The sequence below is a fragment of the Scleropages formosus genome, chromosome 19 (genome assembly GCF_900964775.1).
Source record: "Scleropages formosus chromosome 19, fSclFor1.1, whole genome shotgun sequence".
In the NCBI taxonomy this organism is placed as follows: domain Eukaryota; kingdom Metazoa; phylum Chordata; class Actinopteri; order Osteoglossiformes; family Osteoglossidae; genus Scleropages; species Scleropages formosus.
Genome location: NC_041824.1, coordinates 9693047 through 9710087, shown reverse-complemented (window position 1 = coordinate 9710087; position 17041 = coordinate 9693047). Strand labels below are relative to the sequence as shown.

At 45.7% G+C, this 17041-nt stretch overlaps 1 protein-coding gene across 6 annotated transcripts in view; it reads right to left on the bottom strand.

Annotated features, from left to right (window-relative positions):
- The window catches only part of arhgap21a (Rho GTPase activating protein 21a), an 80373-nt gene that overhangs the window by 8454 nt on the left and 54878 nt on the right, over positions 1-17041 (bottom strand). For 5 of the 6 annotated variants that reach the window (XM_029246157.1, XM_018747760.2, XM_018747769.2 and 2 more), the window contains 11 exons: positions 14125-15883; positions 5558-5704; positions 5184-5286; positions 5000-5045; positions 4178-4297; positions 2837-3136; positions 1625-1689; positions 1389-1528; positions 1137-1279; positions 326-484; positions 105-183 (listed from right to left, as the gene is read on the bottom strand). In XM_029246157.1, the coding sequence (XP_029101990.1) occupies positions 105-183; positions 326-484; positions 1137-1279; positions 1389-1528; positions 1625-1689; positions 2837-3136; positions 4178-4297; positions 5000-5045; positions 5184-5286; positions 5558-5704; positions 14125-15883 (3061 nt within the window). Of the gene's footprint in view, positions 1-104; positions 184-325; positions 485-1136; positions 1280-1388; positions 1529-1624; positions 1690-2836; positions 3137-4177; positions 4298-4999; positions 5046-5183; positions 5287-5557; positions 5705-14124; positions 15884-16420; positions 16937-17041 lie in introns of those variants that run through there. The other variant, XM_018747784.2, reaches the window with a different exon arrangement.

Below are 17041 nucleotides of genomic sequence, written 5' to 3'. Positions count from 1 at the left end.
AATTAACTTAATTGTTAAGTATCAGTTTAGATCATGACCTATAAAACACTAAAACGAAGTCAAGCGCAAAAGTTATCAAAGAGCCAATCATCCTAAAGTCTCACCATTAGTAAACAAAGGTTCTGGAAGTTTCCGGAAGAAAGACTTCAGCAAGCTGCTTATCACATTCAGGTCTTTCCATTTCTACAAGGTAAAACAGAGCGAGAAAGAAAGAAAACAGTCAGAAAGAGGCAAGAAGGTAGAAGAAAGGGAGAGAGACCAGTGGACAAACTGGACCATGACTGGGGCCACGTGGAACAATCGCACATCTGCGACGCACACTCACATCATCCTGAATGTCGATGTCCACCAGGCCCTTGTTGTTCAGCTCATCCTGCATGCTTGAGATGGCGGCGTTATTGCCGGGCACACGGTAGATACCCGTGTACTCGAGCCCTCGCTCCTCCACGAGCTTGCAGCACAGCTCCACGATGAGGGGCACAAACTGGAGCAAAGAGTGGGCCGGGTTGGATACAGCGCTACTCAGAGTCACTATAGTGCCACACACAATATTGAACAACACGCACCCAGACACACTCTGCACCATCTGCTGTGATGACTGAGTTAGCAAAATGGCAATGGACAGAAAACAGATTTATGTCATGAAACACCTCAAGATAATACATCAAGTAACTGAGAACCTTCAAACCCTTCACCATCAAAAATTTCAATTAACAGATTGCCATTATTCTATAGACAGAAAAAATAAAGATAAAAACAAGCAAGTATGAAATAACCTATCATGAAGAAACTGCAGACGTTAAAAGTCTCAATGTAAACTGAATGGTGAAGACCGTTGCTGAAAATCATCATTTTTGGGACCATTTTCACATGAATGAGATTCACTGTGATAAACTGGATCGACAAATTAAACTTTTGTGAACACAATCAAATAAAAAAAGATATTAAAAAAAATTTTCTGGGAACAAACATTAAAAAAGTAAAATCATATTTAAAAAATATAGAAACATTTCAGGATTGAGAATTTGTTATAAAAATGTATTCAGCTGATAACAGATGGGCATGTAGCACCACAAAGGCCATTATTCTTATTGTTCGTGGAACACAAAGGAAGTAAGGGAAAATTTGGCCCTTACCTTGTTGGTGTGGGCAGGTGGGCAGTCATCCAGTCGAACCCCGAAGGTGACTCCTGCAGGAGGCTTCTTCTCAAAGGGCTTCCTGATGAGACCTGGGATACCCTTCCGCCGGGGCCCCTTTTCCTTAGGGGGACTGCTGTCATCTGGGAGGGCCAAGTACACACACGCATACACGCTTCAGATAACAAAATGTCCACACATACCTGACAAACACAGACAAAGCAAAGGCTGCTTTCAAGAACACACACGCACCTTTGTGTAATGCTTTCCTCTCACTGTCCTTTGGTGAGTGTGGGCTCGAGCTCTTGTTCTCCCCTTTGCCGCCCAGGAAATTTGGTCTAAGGGACTGGCGTGAGGGCTTGGGTGATGGCTCTGTCTTACTGCCAGTGGGGCTGAGACACACTCGGAATTACACCAAGGCTCAGTAATTAGCACATCATTGAACAAGATCCCTGCAGCGAGGTGGTTTTAAAGGGCTCTCAGTTTACCTCATCAAGTTGTTGTACTCCTTTATCTTCCTGCTTATTAGGTCCCGGCTGGTAACAGCTGCATCCTATAAATGTACAGGAAAGTAAGAGGGATGAGAGAGCGGCGCTCCACCTGTCACATAACTGAGAACGAAGGCAAACTGCAGGTGACAGCAGTCCAGGTCTGATGCACTGTGTTAAAGGGCACACAATTTAGGGATGACACAAAAACAAAAAACTGCACATTCAAATTTCCTGTGAAGGCCTCCCGATCATCTTATCAATAACCAATTTGTCTAATGCTTGACTGATACTCCCTGATGATTCACTTTTGCACATACATTTACATTTATTCATTTAGCAGACACTTTTGTCCAAAGCGACATACATCTCAGAGAAAGTACAATTTATGCATTACATTAAGAGAAAGAGACATAGCTGCAGACATGAAAGTCTCAAGCAAACCTAGCTTGTTACCTACCACTTGTCACACCGAGGTTCATCATTCAAGTAGGTACATAACGCACGTACGCACGCGCTGTCTGAACTGCTTGTCCCATTCAGGGTCGCAGGAGCCTAACCCAGCAACACAGGGAGTAAGGCTGGAGGGAGAGGGGACACACCCAGGACAGGATGCCAGTCTGTCACAAGGCACTCCAAGCAGGACTCGAACCCCAGACCCACCAGAGAGCAGGACCCAGTCCAACCCACTGTGCCACTGTGCCACCCTTACATAAAACACAGGATAGACAAATCCTGATACCTTCCCACCAATTTTTTTTTTAAATATTATAAGATACACAAATAAGCAAGTACAATTCCAGAGTACTGGTTGAATAAAGGTTGTATCTGGGGAAACAAAAAACTGCACATAACCACCTTAGAAATATTTTGGGTATTGTCACACTGATTTCTGTAAAACCCAGCAAACTTTCCAGCCACAGTTTTGCCAAGCAAATCTCCTGGTTAGCCTTACACCCTGAAGGTTGTTGGATTAAATCCCACTTCTGCTCTAGTACCCTTGATCAAGGTAGATAACCTGTAAGAATACTCTGCTGTATAAATGGGTAAATCTCTGTAAAGTTGATTATCTATCACTGCAAAGCACCTTGAACACAAGTTTCAGCTAAATAAATAGCATTCCTAATAAATCAAAGTCATTGCATGTCACCTCAAGCTGCAGGAGATCCATCAATGACAGCAGACAACCTGTAAACCTGAGCAGTTCCTCACCTCTTCATCCAGGTTGCTGTTCTCCTGGATGACGCGGATCCAGGAAAGCATATCCTCCCGGTCCTCAGCCTGAAACAGGTACTCGCAGTCTGAGGTGGTGAGTCGAAGTACATTCTTGCGCTTGGTGTCGCTATAGGAGATGTCAATCAGGCAAGCCTTTATGCTGATTGGCTGCAGTTCATCCTCGGACTGTGAGGAAACATGGGCCAGGCCCTCCTTCTTGTCTTTGTAGAGACAGAGGGTATCTCCCCGTAGCACGGCATACATCTGTTTCCAGGGTCGAATGCCCCCACTGACACGCTGGAGGAGGAGAAGGATAAAAAGATATATGAACTTCCAATGAGATTCTTGGATGGGCTAACAGGGTAATGAATTCCATGAGAAATTTCCAGCATCACAGTTGCAAGTGATGCAGCAATTTCATGTCAGCTATCCATTCAACCATCAACCATAACCACTTATCCTAACGCTGGATTGCTGGAGTCCGTCCCACCATGGTACATCCAGGATGGGACACCAGTGTATCACAGGGCAGCTTACTCACTCACTCAATATTATAACTTCTTGTAAAGTCAGGGTACAGTCACAAATTCACCTGAAACACATCTCTGGACTATGGGAGGAAACCCACATGAACACGGGGAAAACATGCCAACTCGACACAAGGAACCACATTCAAATACACAGTGAGACAGTGAGCCTGAGATACCCGCTCAACCAGCAGTGAACACTATTGCTTTCAGTTCTGCCAACTCTGTAGTGTAATCCACTCAGAGAGAAAGAAATTAAAAAAAAAAAAAAAAAAAAAAAAACTGCCCAGAGAGTCCTTATAAAGTGAAGCTGAACAACTCACATGTAGGTCAATGTAAAGAGATTTTCTGGTACTCAAACACAAATGTAGCTACTTCGAGTATGACTGCCACGTTCTGAGCCTTTTCTCAAAAACTCAAGTATCAGAAAGGCTACAACTCAACCCTGCATATGCAAGTGGTCGCATTGGTGATTCAGTGGTAGAATTCTCACCTGCAATTCAGGAGGCCCAGGTTTGATTCCCGGCCAATGCAATGCTCTTTGGGGGAGCTGTTAGCAAAGTGGTTGTGGTTAGAGCTACAGCCTTTGGACTCAAAGGTCACAGGCGCAAATCCTACCTCCAGATGTAGTAGTATCCTTTAGCAAGACCTGAGTTACTCTAAGCTGATACAGTAAAAAAATACCCAGCTGAATAAATGGGTAAACAATTGTAGGCATCTTAACATTGCAAATCACTTTAGGGGGGGAAAAAAAAAAAAAACAACAAAAAAAACACCAGATAAATGTAAAGGTAACACATGAGTGGAGTACCTTGCCCTTCTCAGTGCTGAGCTGCCTGAAGTACAGAAGACCTTCCTTGGTGGCATCGCTGAAGACTTCAGAGGAAGAATCTCTTCTTGATCCAGAATCTTCTGAAGACCTGTCTGTCAGCTGAAACCCAGATCACAGTCATCTTAGCAGGGATCATAAAAAGACAAGCTCTCTATCTCTCTTAGCTGTTCATCTCCAATTAGAGAGGCCGTGTTAGAAGGTTGGTCACCTCCAGGAAGGGCCGAACCAAAGTGTGAGTGTCGCTGTTTTGATACAAGTCTGGGAATTAACACAGAGGTCCTGTGCAATTGGAACAGGGCATGCCACACAAAATCACAGCCTCTTTTTTGATGAATAACCCCACGGTGTGTCACCTTCATTCATCTGGACGTCTGCTTTCAGGTTACATACAAAGGGAAACCCAGTGGTGGAACAGAAGCAGAGCTGAAGTCTAACACCCAAATGAAACTGATGCCACTGTCTATCGCTGATTATTGTTCAGTTAAATAATGCATCGTCAAACATTTTTACTCCCGCATCTTATCATATAATAGATGCAATTTATCAAACCAATACTGAAGAATGCATTGCACATTTTACCAGATGCCCACAGTAGACTCCAGCTCTTTACCTAGCATACCTCAGTTCAGTGACTGTAAGCTATAGCATTTCTGGACACTTCAAACCTCAAGACCCTTTAAGCATAGGATATAAAATTAACAGCACATTCAGAAGCATTCAAGCTGCTCATCAGATGAGGTACCACAACAATCCTGTGGCTTCCTGAGCATGTTTTTGGGTGGGAAAGACTTGGATACTCACCTTCCGCAGGCTCCTGAGACCAGGTATGTGCTTAATGGATGGCCCACTGTAAGCAAGGTTGAAATAAGAGATTTGCTGAATAACATGCATTTCTGATATTAACTGAGTAAGAGACCTGCATGATGATATAAAATCAACAACAGTAAAACGCCTACAACACAGTTCCAATGGGCACATAACATACCCTTTTCCTTCTTCTCTATAATTGTCTAGTCCTTCATCGTAGGACTTGGAGCGCTCAGTTTTGGCATCAGACTCTGACTCCAAGATTGTGAGACGAAGGGAATCTTTAAAAACAAAGACAGATATTGAAAAATTATAAAAGTCAGACTCAGTAAAAGGCAGCACTGGTTCACATGTGAGTAAATACAGCTACCTGCAGGACAGTATGGGGCTAAAGGAATGGACCATTGGTGTGTCTCATTGGTATCACTCTTACTGTATCACAGTGACTTAAAAGCCATTCACACACCTTGGTTTTCATGCTGACATTAACCCGTGTCACTGTGTTAAGTGCCAGTGTAACACCATTCCCATCTGGGAAGATTTGGTTCTCACCTTGGTCATGTGACAGCTGGCGTCGAATATGGGGAGTCGGGGAAGTGGGGCTGGGCGGAATCGTTGTTATGACTGGTGTGATGGATATGACTGCAGAGGCTGGAATGTGCACAGCATCATGGTCGGCGCTTGGGCTGGAGGGCTCATCTGTGACAGAACAATGTGACGTAGGCATTAAGAGTCCTCAAGGTGGCTCAGTATATTGCTGCATTTTTTACATTTTTGAGTCGACCGGGATCCTTAACCAATGTCCACCATTACCTCGCCCACCTTGAAACAAAGCTATCAACAACAAAAAAATCTGTCTCCGTCCTCTTGTTCCAACAAACCAGAACAGCTGTCACACCAGCATTTTGTGCTTTAGAACACCCCATTACACCCTAGCTGGTCAACAAGCCCAGCTCGTACACAAATGGGTTCACACCCTGAAGTTCCCTCAGTTGACAGTGTCAGGCAGCAGAATGAGCAATGCTGCAGCTTTCACAATCAAACAGGCCTTTATTGCCGCCACACACACACACACACACACACACACACACACACACACACACACACACACACACACACACACACACAAAAAACAGAAAACAAAGGAATCTTACATCACCTTAGCAATGACCGCATCACTGATTCTGAATCTAATGCAATGACAGGAAACTGACTAAGTGAAAAGCAAAAGCTGTACAGACATGCAATCATATCCTAAACCCTAAATAAATGACTGGAATCCTTTATTCATGATACAGTCCATTACCCTTGGACTGGCATTCAAACCGCAGGTCTAAACTCAAAAACTACCTTCCTCATTCCTTCCAGATATTAAAATGTACCTGATAACACAGCTCAGGTACATCCTCAGCTCAGCCCAAAACATTTTCTACTATTAGTGAAAAAGGATCTAAACCATGTAAGAAGCATGGTGGGACAGCAGGTAGCCCTGCTGTCGTACAGCACCTGGCTGTGTGTTCAGATGTTGGTTTGAATCTGACTCACTCTGTTGTATTTACATGTTCTTAACGTGTTCACATGGGTTTCCTCCGGGTGCTCCTGTTTCTTCCCACAGTGAAAAGAATTACATTTCAAATTAATTTGTATCTCTAAACTGCCCGGTGCATGGGTGTTTGTGAATGTGTGTGTGTGATTTCCCTGTGATCGACATCCAGGGTGTTCACAGCCTTGTGCTGTATACTTCCAGGATAGGTTCTGGACCATGACCCTGCAGTGGACAAGCAGTTATTTATCACATAATGTAACAAAATTATGCAGTTTTTTTTTTTTGGATTTTCCATTCAGTTGTTAGATTAAACATATATTCCAATATTCCACCTTCTTTAAAAGAAAAAAAAAGTTTGGCTAATTTTGGCACTGGATTCAAACCATGACTATTCCAGTACTGTTTAGGATTTGATGCTTGATACCTGGTTTTGGGGGGGGGGGGTGCGGTGGCGCAGTGGGTTGGACCGCAGTCCTGCTCTCCGGTGGGTCTGGGGTTCGAGTCCCGCTTGGGGTGCCTTGCGACAGACTGGCTTCCTGTCCTGGGTGTGTCCCCTTACGCCCTGTGTTACCGGGTAGGCTCCGGTTCCCCGTGACCCCGTATGGGACAAGCGGTTCTGAAAATGTGTGTGTGTGTGTGTGTACCTGGTTTTGGGACTTTCTAGAATATTCTGGTACCTTGTAGAATCTTTCAATGGCTGTAAAGTACCAAACTAAAGCTGACATTCTAGAAAAACTAGTGGTATTTTTGTAATCAGTAAACTTTTATCATAGTCAATGCAAAAATCAGCATAACTAAAAACTTTGAAAATTTTTCTTGCGTTGTGTAATGGATTCGTGAATGAATGAATGCTGAATTTAATATGCTCATGTCCCTGAGGAAGTGTGTGTGGGTGTTACATTTTCCAGTTGTTTGGTTGAGCAGATAACTGTATGAAGTTTAGTGTATATAAGTTTCCTTGAACAAAAGCGAGGGGGGCGCGGGGGCGCGGTGGCGCAGTGGGTTGGACTGGGTCCTGCTCTTCAGTGGGTCTGCGGTTCGAGTCCTGCTTGGGGTGCCTTGCGACGGACTGGCGTCCCGTCCTGGGTGTGTCCCCTCCCCCTCTGGCCTTACGCCCTGTGTTACCGGGTTGGCTCCGGTTCCCCGTGACCCCGTATGGGACAAGCGGTTCTGAAAATGTGTGTGTGTGTGTGTGTGTGTGTGTGTGTGAACAAAAGCGCCAGTTGCATAGAAATTCACAACAAAAAGATTTTGGATCCACCAATTTGGGTGCCCCTCTCACTTTTGGTGAACGAAAGTATCTGATTATTCAATTTTAACATGGAAAATATTCCTTTTTTCTCCATAAAAGAAAATAATTGAGTTGCAGAATTAGTCAACAGAACAAACAAAATTGTTAGATAAATGGGCACTTAAAGATGAACTCCGTTAACAGCATGTTCACTGGAAAAGCAAAGTAACTCATACATAGCATGTGCTTACATATTTTCACACACACCTAGGTGTGTTTGTAGAGCCCGATAGCCAATGGGGATGTATACATACCTTAAAATAAGGATTTATCAATGGTCTGGGCAACTTATTTTAGGACTGCTTTCATACAAAAAAAAGTCTCTGTACCTTATGATGTAAGCACAATGATGTACAGTGGCTTTCAGCACTCACTCAAATTATGATAATATATATGCGCAGCAGCTGCATCAAAATTACCTGAACAAAATAAATACCAATCATAGTATTTCAAGGTACGCCTAACTAAAATGTAAAACCTCTGAAAAATTTATTCCAACAAATCATACATACCATGAACTCAGGCCTTTACACATGAAAATAATCAAATGTGTGTAAGCACACACATATACAAACACCAGACCAAATCTACAAGATTGAAAGAAGACTCAAATCTGATGATTTTAGGGACGGGATACTAGCTGATGTGGTAAGAACGCAACCTCAGCCTCAATATTCATGACTGAGATGCTGTAAAAGAGGACAGATGGTGTTTTTCTCCCAGTTCTGCATTTCAAAAGCCAAGATTTCTACATTTGTGCTTCTGTCACCCCCGCCCAGCAACTTCCTACTGAATAGATCTTTCCACAGAACTTGTGCACAGAAGTGAAGCTCTTTGGCCAGAAATATAGAACAGCTGCCCTAATTACAGCCCATTGCTGGAGAGTTGTTGATGTCGAGTGCGCTCACCCACCGCGGGGCTCCTCCATGGGCCGATACAGCCTATCGGCACAGTCTGCACAGTCCAGGCACCATCGGGGCACGCTCAGCCAAGCTGTAGGTGCCACACTCCCTAGCCATGCCAGGCCCTCAGTCCCCAGCCTCTCTGCCAACAGCATGGCACCTCTGCTCACTGTGAACCCACCCAAGACAGCAAGGGCTTCTGGGAGATCACTGTGAGCTCACAGAGAGGTGAGCCACAGGGGCAAGCAGCCCTGGTCAAACAAGTCCATTGATACGGCACCCCCCCATCCTCCAGCACAAGACCCAGGCCAATTCCGCTCCCGGATTGGTTCTGTAGGCGCTGTGACTGACTGCTTTGTCCACAACTGCTGCTGGCAAACTTCACTCCAACTACAGTAACGGCTGATGTGAAATCAGCTACTGGAGACAGCAAGTACAGTCACTGCTCAGTTAACGCTGCACACAGTAAAGGACAGCGCACTTTAACAATGGTGCCTTTTTCACACAATGTTCACTAATCTTCACTTAAGGAACCATGCTCCTAAATATGTTCTTCTTAAAACTTGTGTCCATGACCAGACCTGCATGACTTACCAATAACGTTGTCTCAGTGAAGGTGCCACAGTTCTTGTATGTGCATTATAATAACAACAAACCAACTTACAACAATGAGAAATGTATTTCTGTGAAGGACAAGTGCCTACATACAAACTTGCTTATAGGTGTGTGAGGAATATGTATCAATTTTCATTAATTTTTTTACTTGCAAATAGAGACCTAAAACATAATGTATAGGTAACCTTAAAAAAAGAAAAATCAGGCTGTTCAGTTTTCTGTATTTTTGGTGGGGGAAACAAAAATACAGAAAAATTTACTCTCACACGCACGCACGCACGCACGCACGCACGCACCCACCATCTGAAACCACTTGTTCCAGGCAGGGCTGCAGGGAGCGGGAGCTTAACCCGGCAGCACAGGGCGCAAGGCTGGAGGGGGAGGGGACACACCCAGGACTCAAACCCCAGACCCACTGGAGAGCAGGACCCAGTCCAACCCACTGCACCACTGTGCCACCACACCCCCCATGAAATTAACTGTAACCATATATTTTCTATTTTTTATACTAAAATGTATTTTGTACATTAGGAATCATATGACAACATAGAGAGAGGTAAGCAGTTATTACATATTATTTTTAGCCACTTTCCAATGGTTAACTAGAACGATACCAGTCACAGGACCTCACAGGTCCAGGCATTTAACCCAGTCAATGGACAAATGTGGTTACCAGCAGCACTTCAGTCCATAACCCTGACATAAACTGGACAATCGTATTCTTAGCGAGTGACTGCGCCTACTTAGAGCACTGAATGTTTGCCAAAGGAGTTCTGCCAGGTCTCAAGGATATGACGGCAGTTCCCCTTCAGCAATGCCAATTTACAACTCTTGGGTCCCGGTTATGTGCTGAACCATCTGATGCTTGTGCATCATGAACCATGAAGAACAACAGCCTGCTTATCGCTCCAAGGCCTCCACGCACTGTTAGCATACCACCATCACCTCTCGCATAGCACGCCCAGAGCCGTTTTAGAGGAAATTATAATAACAACAAACCAACTTACAACAATAAGAAATTTATTGCTGTGAAGGACAAGTGCCTACATACAAACTTGCTGTGAAGCGCAGGAAGGATGTGATTAATGTGCACTGGCTGTGGGCCATGGCCTCTAGGCAGTGAGGGGGTGACACTGAATCAGTGGCAGGGCAGCTCTAGGGGAACAGTTCATGGTCCACTTGCCACAATCAACACCAGGATGCCACAAAGTTTTGGTGGTGGTGGTGGTGGTAGGACCTCTGGGCAAGGCCCGACCGCCAGGTCTGAACCGCCCGCCCCAGACGGGGCATGGGGAACCGGAGCCCAACCCGGCACACAGGGCGTAAGGCCGGACACACACACACACACACACACACACACACACACACACACACACACACACACACACACACACACAGGACGCCACTAAGTTTTACTGAAGAAAAATAAAGGTTGGCCCTCTATTCAACAAAAGGAAGGAAATGTTCTCCAGCAGAACCTCAGCAACCAGGTCGATCACAAGAGGGAAACTGTGCCGTGTTCAAGAGATTCACTTCATACTGCAATGCAAGGCTATATGCCGTTTCAGTGTTTCCCTGGGGAATGGAATCTCACAGACCGAGGAGGACCCAGAGTGCTGCTGCTCCTAATTTCCCAACATCAAACAAACCCGACAATAAAGCATGCAGATTCAGGCCAGGCTGCTGCATTGCAAACCAGGGCATGCCTTGCATGCCTTACAAACACAAACACAAACACACACAAAGTCAAACTACTGTGCATTCTCTTACTGACAGTTTACGCTATCAAGGCCAAATTACTGAATCCCACCTTCAATTCAAAAACTTGAGCTCAACTACGAAAGCGCTGAAGTTAACTTGCAGGCATTAAACGTTCCACTGCTGTGAATATACCAGGGTCATAAAACACAACGCAGTAAATCTAATCATAGCCCAAACAAGAAGTGTGGCTGCAGACGCATTACGAAGCAGACGCAAGGGGGCAATTCCCGTAAACCTTGGGTGAGTCAGACAAGCGCAGAGGGAGTGTCAGAATGAAACAAGAGTGGCTCGGGCCGCTGAGCATAGCTTTGTTATAACTCCACTCCTCTACTGTGTTCAAACTCATTGTTATGACTTCCAGCTCCATGGACTCCACTCCAAAGCTAACAAGACCCTACTGCTCAGCAAACATTACCAATGGGTGCTATCAGTCAACAGTCCAAAAACCAGGTGAGTGATTAATTGGACTAGTGCCAATTATACATAAGGTTAGCACTGGAATAAAAAAGGATTACACTTAGGCTTATAAGAGGGTTACCAAGTTACCACACTTTCTATGTGTGCAGAGTTGTAAACAGTAATGTTTTGGAATATTTCACACTCATTGAGATGGATTAGACTAACAGGAGACCTTAGAATTCTGTTGCAGTCATGGTACATGGTCCTCTGTCAACATGTTATATTTACTAATTTAAATAATGCTTACTCCAAAGCAACTAACACACACACACACACACACACACACACATTTTCAGAACCGCTTGTCCCATACGGGGTCGCGGGGAACCGGAGCCTACCCGGTAACACAGGGCGTAAGGCCGGAGGGGGAGGGGACACACCCAGGACGGGACGCCAGTCCATCGCAAGGCACCCCAAGCGGGACTCAAACCCCAGACCCACCAGAAAGCAGGACCGTGGTCCAACCCACTGCGCCACCGCGCCCCCCTAGCAACTAACAATAAGTTAAATTACTATACCTGTATTTGCAAAAAAAAAAAAACTCTTCATTAGTGTGCCATGCCTCCCTATGATCATTTCATACAGTGTGTCGCAAAAGTATTCACATCCTTCATTAGCCATCTTATTTCACTGAATTATAAAAAGGACAATGAAATTTTGGTAGAGGTGCCTTCTGGCAGAATAACAGCTTTAACTCTTCTGTGGTAAGTGTATATATATATATTCATTGCTCAAAATGAGCCATCTTAAAACATGTTTTGAGTTTACCAAAAAGCATAAAAATGACTAGCTATGATGAGAGTAAAGATTTTGTAATCATGAGACCACTGCATAACTTTTTATCCAAAATTCAAAATGTTATGAGTGGTGTAAACTGAACACTGTCCATGCCTCAAGAAACACCATCCATGCAGTGATGCATAATAGCAGCAGCATCATGCTGTGAGGCTGGGTTTCCATCAGTAGGGTCTGGGCATCTTTTCAAAACAGGAGGAAGAACTGATAAACACAGAACTTAGTTCAGTCTTCTAAAAAACTGAAGCTTTTGAGAAAGTTCATATTTCAGCAGGACAATAGTTCCAAAAACAAGTCCAAAGCAACACTGGAGGCTGAAGAAGAAAAATGTGAATAGCCTGCAGTGCCGCAGCCAAAGTCCTGACATCAATCCCATTGAGAACCGTGGCGCTGTTGGAAAACTGAAGTCCACAAGTGTTATCCATACAACTGGAATTAGAGTTTGTGATGTTCTGTAATAAAATATTACAAGGAACACTTTAATTTACCATTTCTTATTCAGAGAAAAAAAATGAATGACTCTGGCAACCGAATACTTTTGTGAGGCACTGTATTTGTTTCCCCCACCCCCTCCGGCCTTACGCCCTGTGTTGCCGGGTAGGCTCCGGTTCCCCGTATGGGACAAGCAGTTCTGAAAATATATGTGTGTGTGTGTGTGTGTGTGTGTGTGTGTGTGTGTGTGTGTGTGTATATATTTGTTTCACATTCCTGATGAGTGACTTAAATCCAGAACAATTTTGTATCACACAGGACATGATCATATGACAACAAGCAGACAGATGCCACCTCAAACAGTAAAGTTTTCCACAGGCACAGCAACCAGGTGATGGCGTCAAAAATCAATATAGACCATAAAATCATCACAGCCACTTGTATCCCATCTGGATGAGAGTCAACATCCCCAAAATCCTGACTCCCTAGGCGGGATGATCAAAATGTGCAAAACACACAAAATGGCCTGCTGGGAAACTCCCTGTTTTTTTACCCAGATTGCTCTGGAGACTATGGCCAAAACACAAATTCATTAAGAGTTTGCACCAGGTCAGGGTTAGGGGTGCCAATGGAGGTGGACATACTCTCATACCTTAAAGAGCACAGTCCAAGCTCCTGCTTATCTTTACTGATTTACTAAATTTGTGTCTGACTGCAAAGTGTGATTTTAATGAATATAGTCATTTATTAATTTACCTTATTTTTTCCACAGAGTGATTTATAATGTTAAGCTACGTAGTTACCTACACATCTAGTCTACAACTGGTTCTAACCACTATGCTACCTGCTTCCCTCTAACCTTTACCATCAAATACATACCACTAGGAACTTGTTACTCTTTGTTCTAGCTAGTAGAAATCAAGAATATTGTTGGAATGACAAACTTAAAACTGTGCAATGTGTTCTCACAAAATCTGAACACATGGCAAAAGGAAAAAGGCAACTCACACATCAAGTAACATGCTCAGTATGCTCACTGAACTGTTCCTGGGCTACCAAGAGACGGACGGATCTTAATGCAGGCCATCCACATTCTACACTGTGTCAAATTTTCCACTTCAGCATCTTTTTTTTTAAATTCTGCACAATTATTTTTATTCAGTTACTCACAAGTATTTGCAAACTGAATGTTTTCCAACAGCTTGTTACCCTGCCCTCCAGCAGTCCCCCATCTATTGCCCATTACTCCCTACACACTCACCATAACCATGGCAACACATTGGCCAAGTTCCCAACAAGTATCTGTGGTGGTCCATACCTATGAAGGGAATGGAATCCAGGGATTCGTCCAGGTTGCTGGAAAAGGAGCCTTTATGCTGCTCATCCAGTCGCTTCATGTGGATCTCCCGACGTGCATCATTGGGCAGCCAGCAGGTGGTGCTGGGCGTGGGATCTCTGTCCAAGTCGGTCACTGCCAGGATGTAAGAAGGGTGCCGGAGCGCTGGCCTCATCGTTGTCAGCTTTTCCCGCAGAACAACAGCATTAGGTGGTGCAAGAACCTGTCCATTGCTGGCGGTTGTGGAATTGGCACCTTCCTGCTTCAGCACGGAGATCCTAGTGGGCCCTGAACAGGAAGTGGTCCTAGCAGTAGAAGGCTGTTCTTTGGCTGGCTCCTGCAGACTCTCAGCGCGTGCCCTTGACTGGAGACGCAGGTGCTGCACGGCTTCAGCTAAATGGGTGGCAAGCACCCCCTGTTGACCCTTCACTGGATCAGTACTAACAGGGCCCTGAACAGACACAGACGCTGACGCTGCCGGAAAGGCGGGCTCAGCTACAGAGTTTCTCACTGGCAGACGTGAAGGCCTGCTAATGTTCACCAGTCCTTCTCCCTTGGAAGTGAATGATGAGGCAATGGGCATACTCCGGAAGCTTCCTACACCCAAGCGGCTGTCTGAGCCATATGCAGTTGGAGTTCGGTTGGCCTGACCAAGGGACCAGGCTGGAAGGGACTGCCTGCTGCCTGGGGAGCTGTCACGGAAAGTCAGGGACCTGTCTTCCATCTCCACCCTGCTGTATCCCGACTTGTCCCCCAGCCTGCCCAGGTAGTCACAGGAACGTGCCCGGGGCTTAAAGACCCCTGAGGGGGCCGAGGAAAGTGCGTCCTGTGAGGCACTGCGAGGCCAGTCCTTGGCAATGACAGTGTGCTCAGTAGTCCCCAGGCGCTCCTGCGAGGCACTTCGTGGGGGTGCTGTACTAGGACCCTGGTGTGCCCGGTCGTGGGAAGTGCTCCTCCGGCGAGCCTGCAATATACCTGCAGACCCCCGAGGTTTGTACTCGGCTGAATTCTGGGAGGCAGCCCGCAGGCTGTCCAGTCGCTCCTGGATGGTCCGGCAGCCATACATGTGCAGTCGCTTGTTGTCAATGTACTCTTTGTAGGTGGTGTAGTTGCGCCAGTCAATGTTTTGGTGAGCGACAGGGGAAGTGGATGCAGCTGAAGAGGAGGGAGGGTAAAGACTGGGTTCAGCTGGGAACGGGTCACCTGCCCCTGGGACGGGGGATCTGGCAGACACGGCATGTCCATCGGAACAGCCTGTGTAATTTCCAGGCTGGCTCACCGTGGAGAACGTGGAAGATTCTGATGGATAGGCAGCAGTGTGTTGTGGTTGGCCTCCTGTTGGCATTGCCTTGATGTTGTACCGGTTCTCCTCGGTTCTGTGGCTTGGACCTGTCCGGTTTGCACTGGCATCTGAGAGAACCGCGACTGTCCGGACACTCTCGTTGCACACAGACACAACGGTCTGCGCTTTTGGCGTCTGTAGTGGTGACGGGGGCACGGGGATCTCCACTCGGTAGTTGAGGTCAGGTGGGCTCCCTACAGAACCTGCTGGCCAGACCCCTCGGCCCCCCAGTCTAGGACTCTTCAATGCCTCCTCCGTCGGGGATGGGTCAGGAGATTGTGCCATCCCTGGGGACTTACAGTCTATTCGAGGGTAGCATATGGGTGGCGGTTCTGGGATGTTCCGAGCGTTTCCACTGTAGGCCTCGTTTCCTTTAAGGTATGCATCTTGGGAGTATGCCTGAAAGAGACAGAACATCATTCAGCTCACAAAAGTCGCAGTGTGGCTCCAAACCCACCGAGGCGTCGACACACGAGCACACAGAAACAATCCTGTAAACATCTGGGCAAAATGTGAGCGAATAACAAAGGGCCCAAAGAATTTAAATTCAAGTCAATTATAGATGGAAAGGAAACAACAAGAAGCAAAACCTGTAGTGCTCACGTTTCAATGATCAGCAAAAGAGCATGCAAGACAAGCATGAGAAACGCCAATGGAAAGGATAGACGGGGAACAACTCAACCAATAGCAAGAATATTGAAAACAGTAGCACCGATAAGATTTCACACAATAAGATAACAAAGGAAGAATATAAACAGACTACAGAGATGAATGAAAGCACCGCTGCTCAAAAAATATTCTTGGCTTGTCTGTGTCCCACAGGCATCAGATGACCTCTATGCTGGAAAAGTGACACATGCAAAAGAGCGGCGAAGGATAAGGGCATCGTGCCAGAATGAAAATAAGAACAACACAGGAGAGAGATCGTCTGCCCACCTTTTGCCTCAGAGAATGAGTCGGGAAGAGCGACAAAAAGGAGAGGGAGCGTAGCCAGCCCCCGCTGTGCTTGCCAGTGAATGACACCTCGGGAATCATCTCCTGCTAACTAAACACTTGCAAAAAAACGCGCTTGCTTTAAAAGAACAGCGTGTGTGTGCGCGCGCACAAAAAGGTGTCGAAAGAGTAGAATCCAAATTCCATTAATATTCCTACAGCAGGAAGGAGAAAAGGAATGGTATTCTATGACCACAGCACGACCCGGGCAGAAGAAATTAAAACGAGCGGAACTATCTGGGGGACTTTAATCCGCGGTGTTTCACTGGCGGTGTCAAATTGCACTTCCTGCCCACAGTCAAGCATGCCTGTATCTCTGCTAAAACATGGGACACGCCTTCTCCGTTTGCATTGATCTGTTGTAAAAGCGGAGCTGCTGAAACCCAGAGGGCACTGGGGGAAGTGCAGTAAAGGCAGTTGTACGACATGGTTACACACTGATAAGCAATCAAACAGGTATCACACTTGGAACAATCAAAATGTCATCATGGCCAATGAAAGCAGCCGGGGGGGGACGACATCTCAGCCCCATGGGCAATGAGAGTGGACACTGGAGTGTTGCTC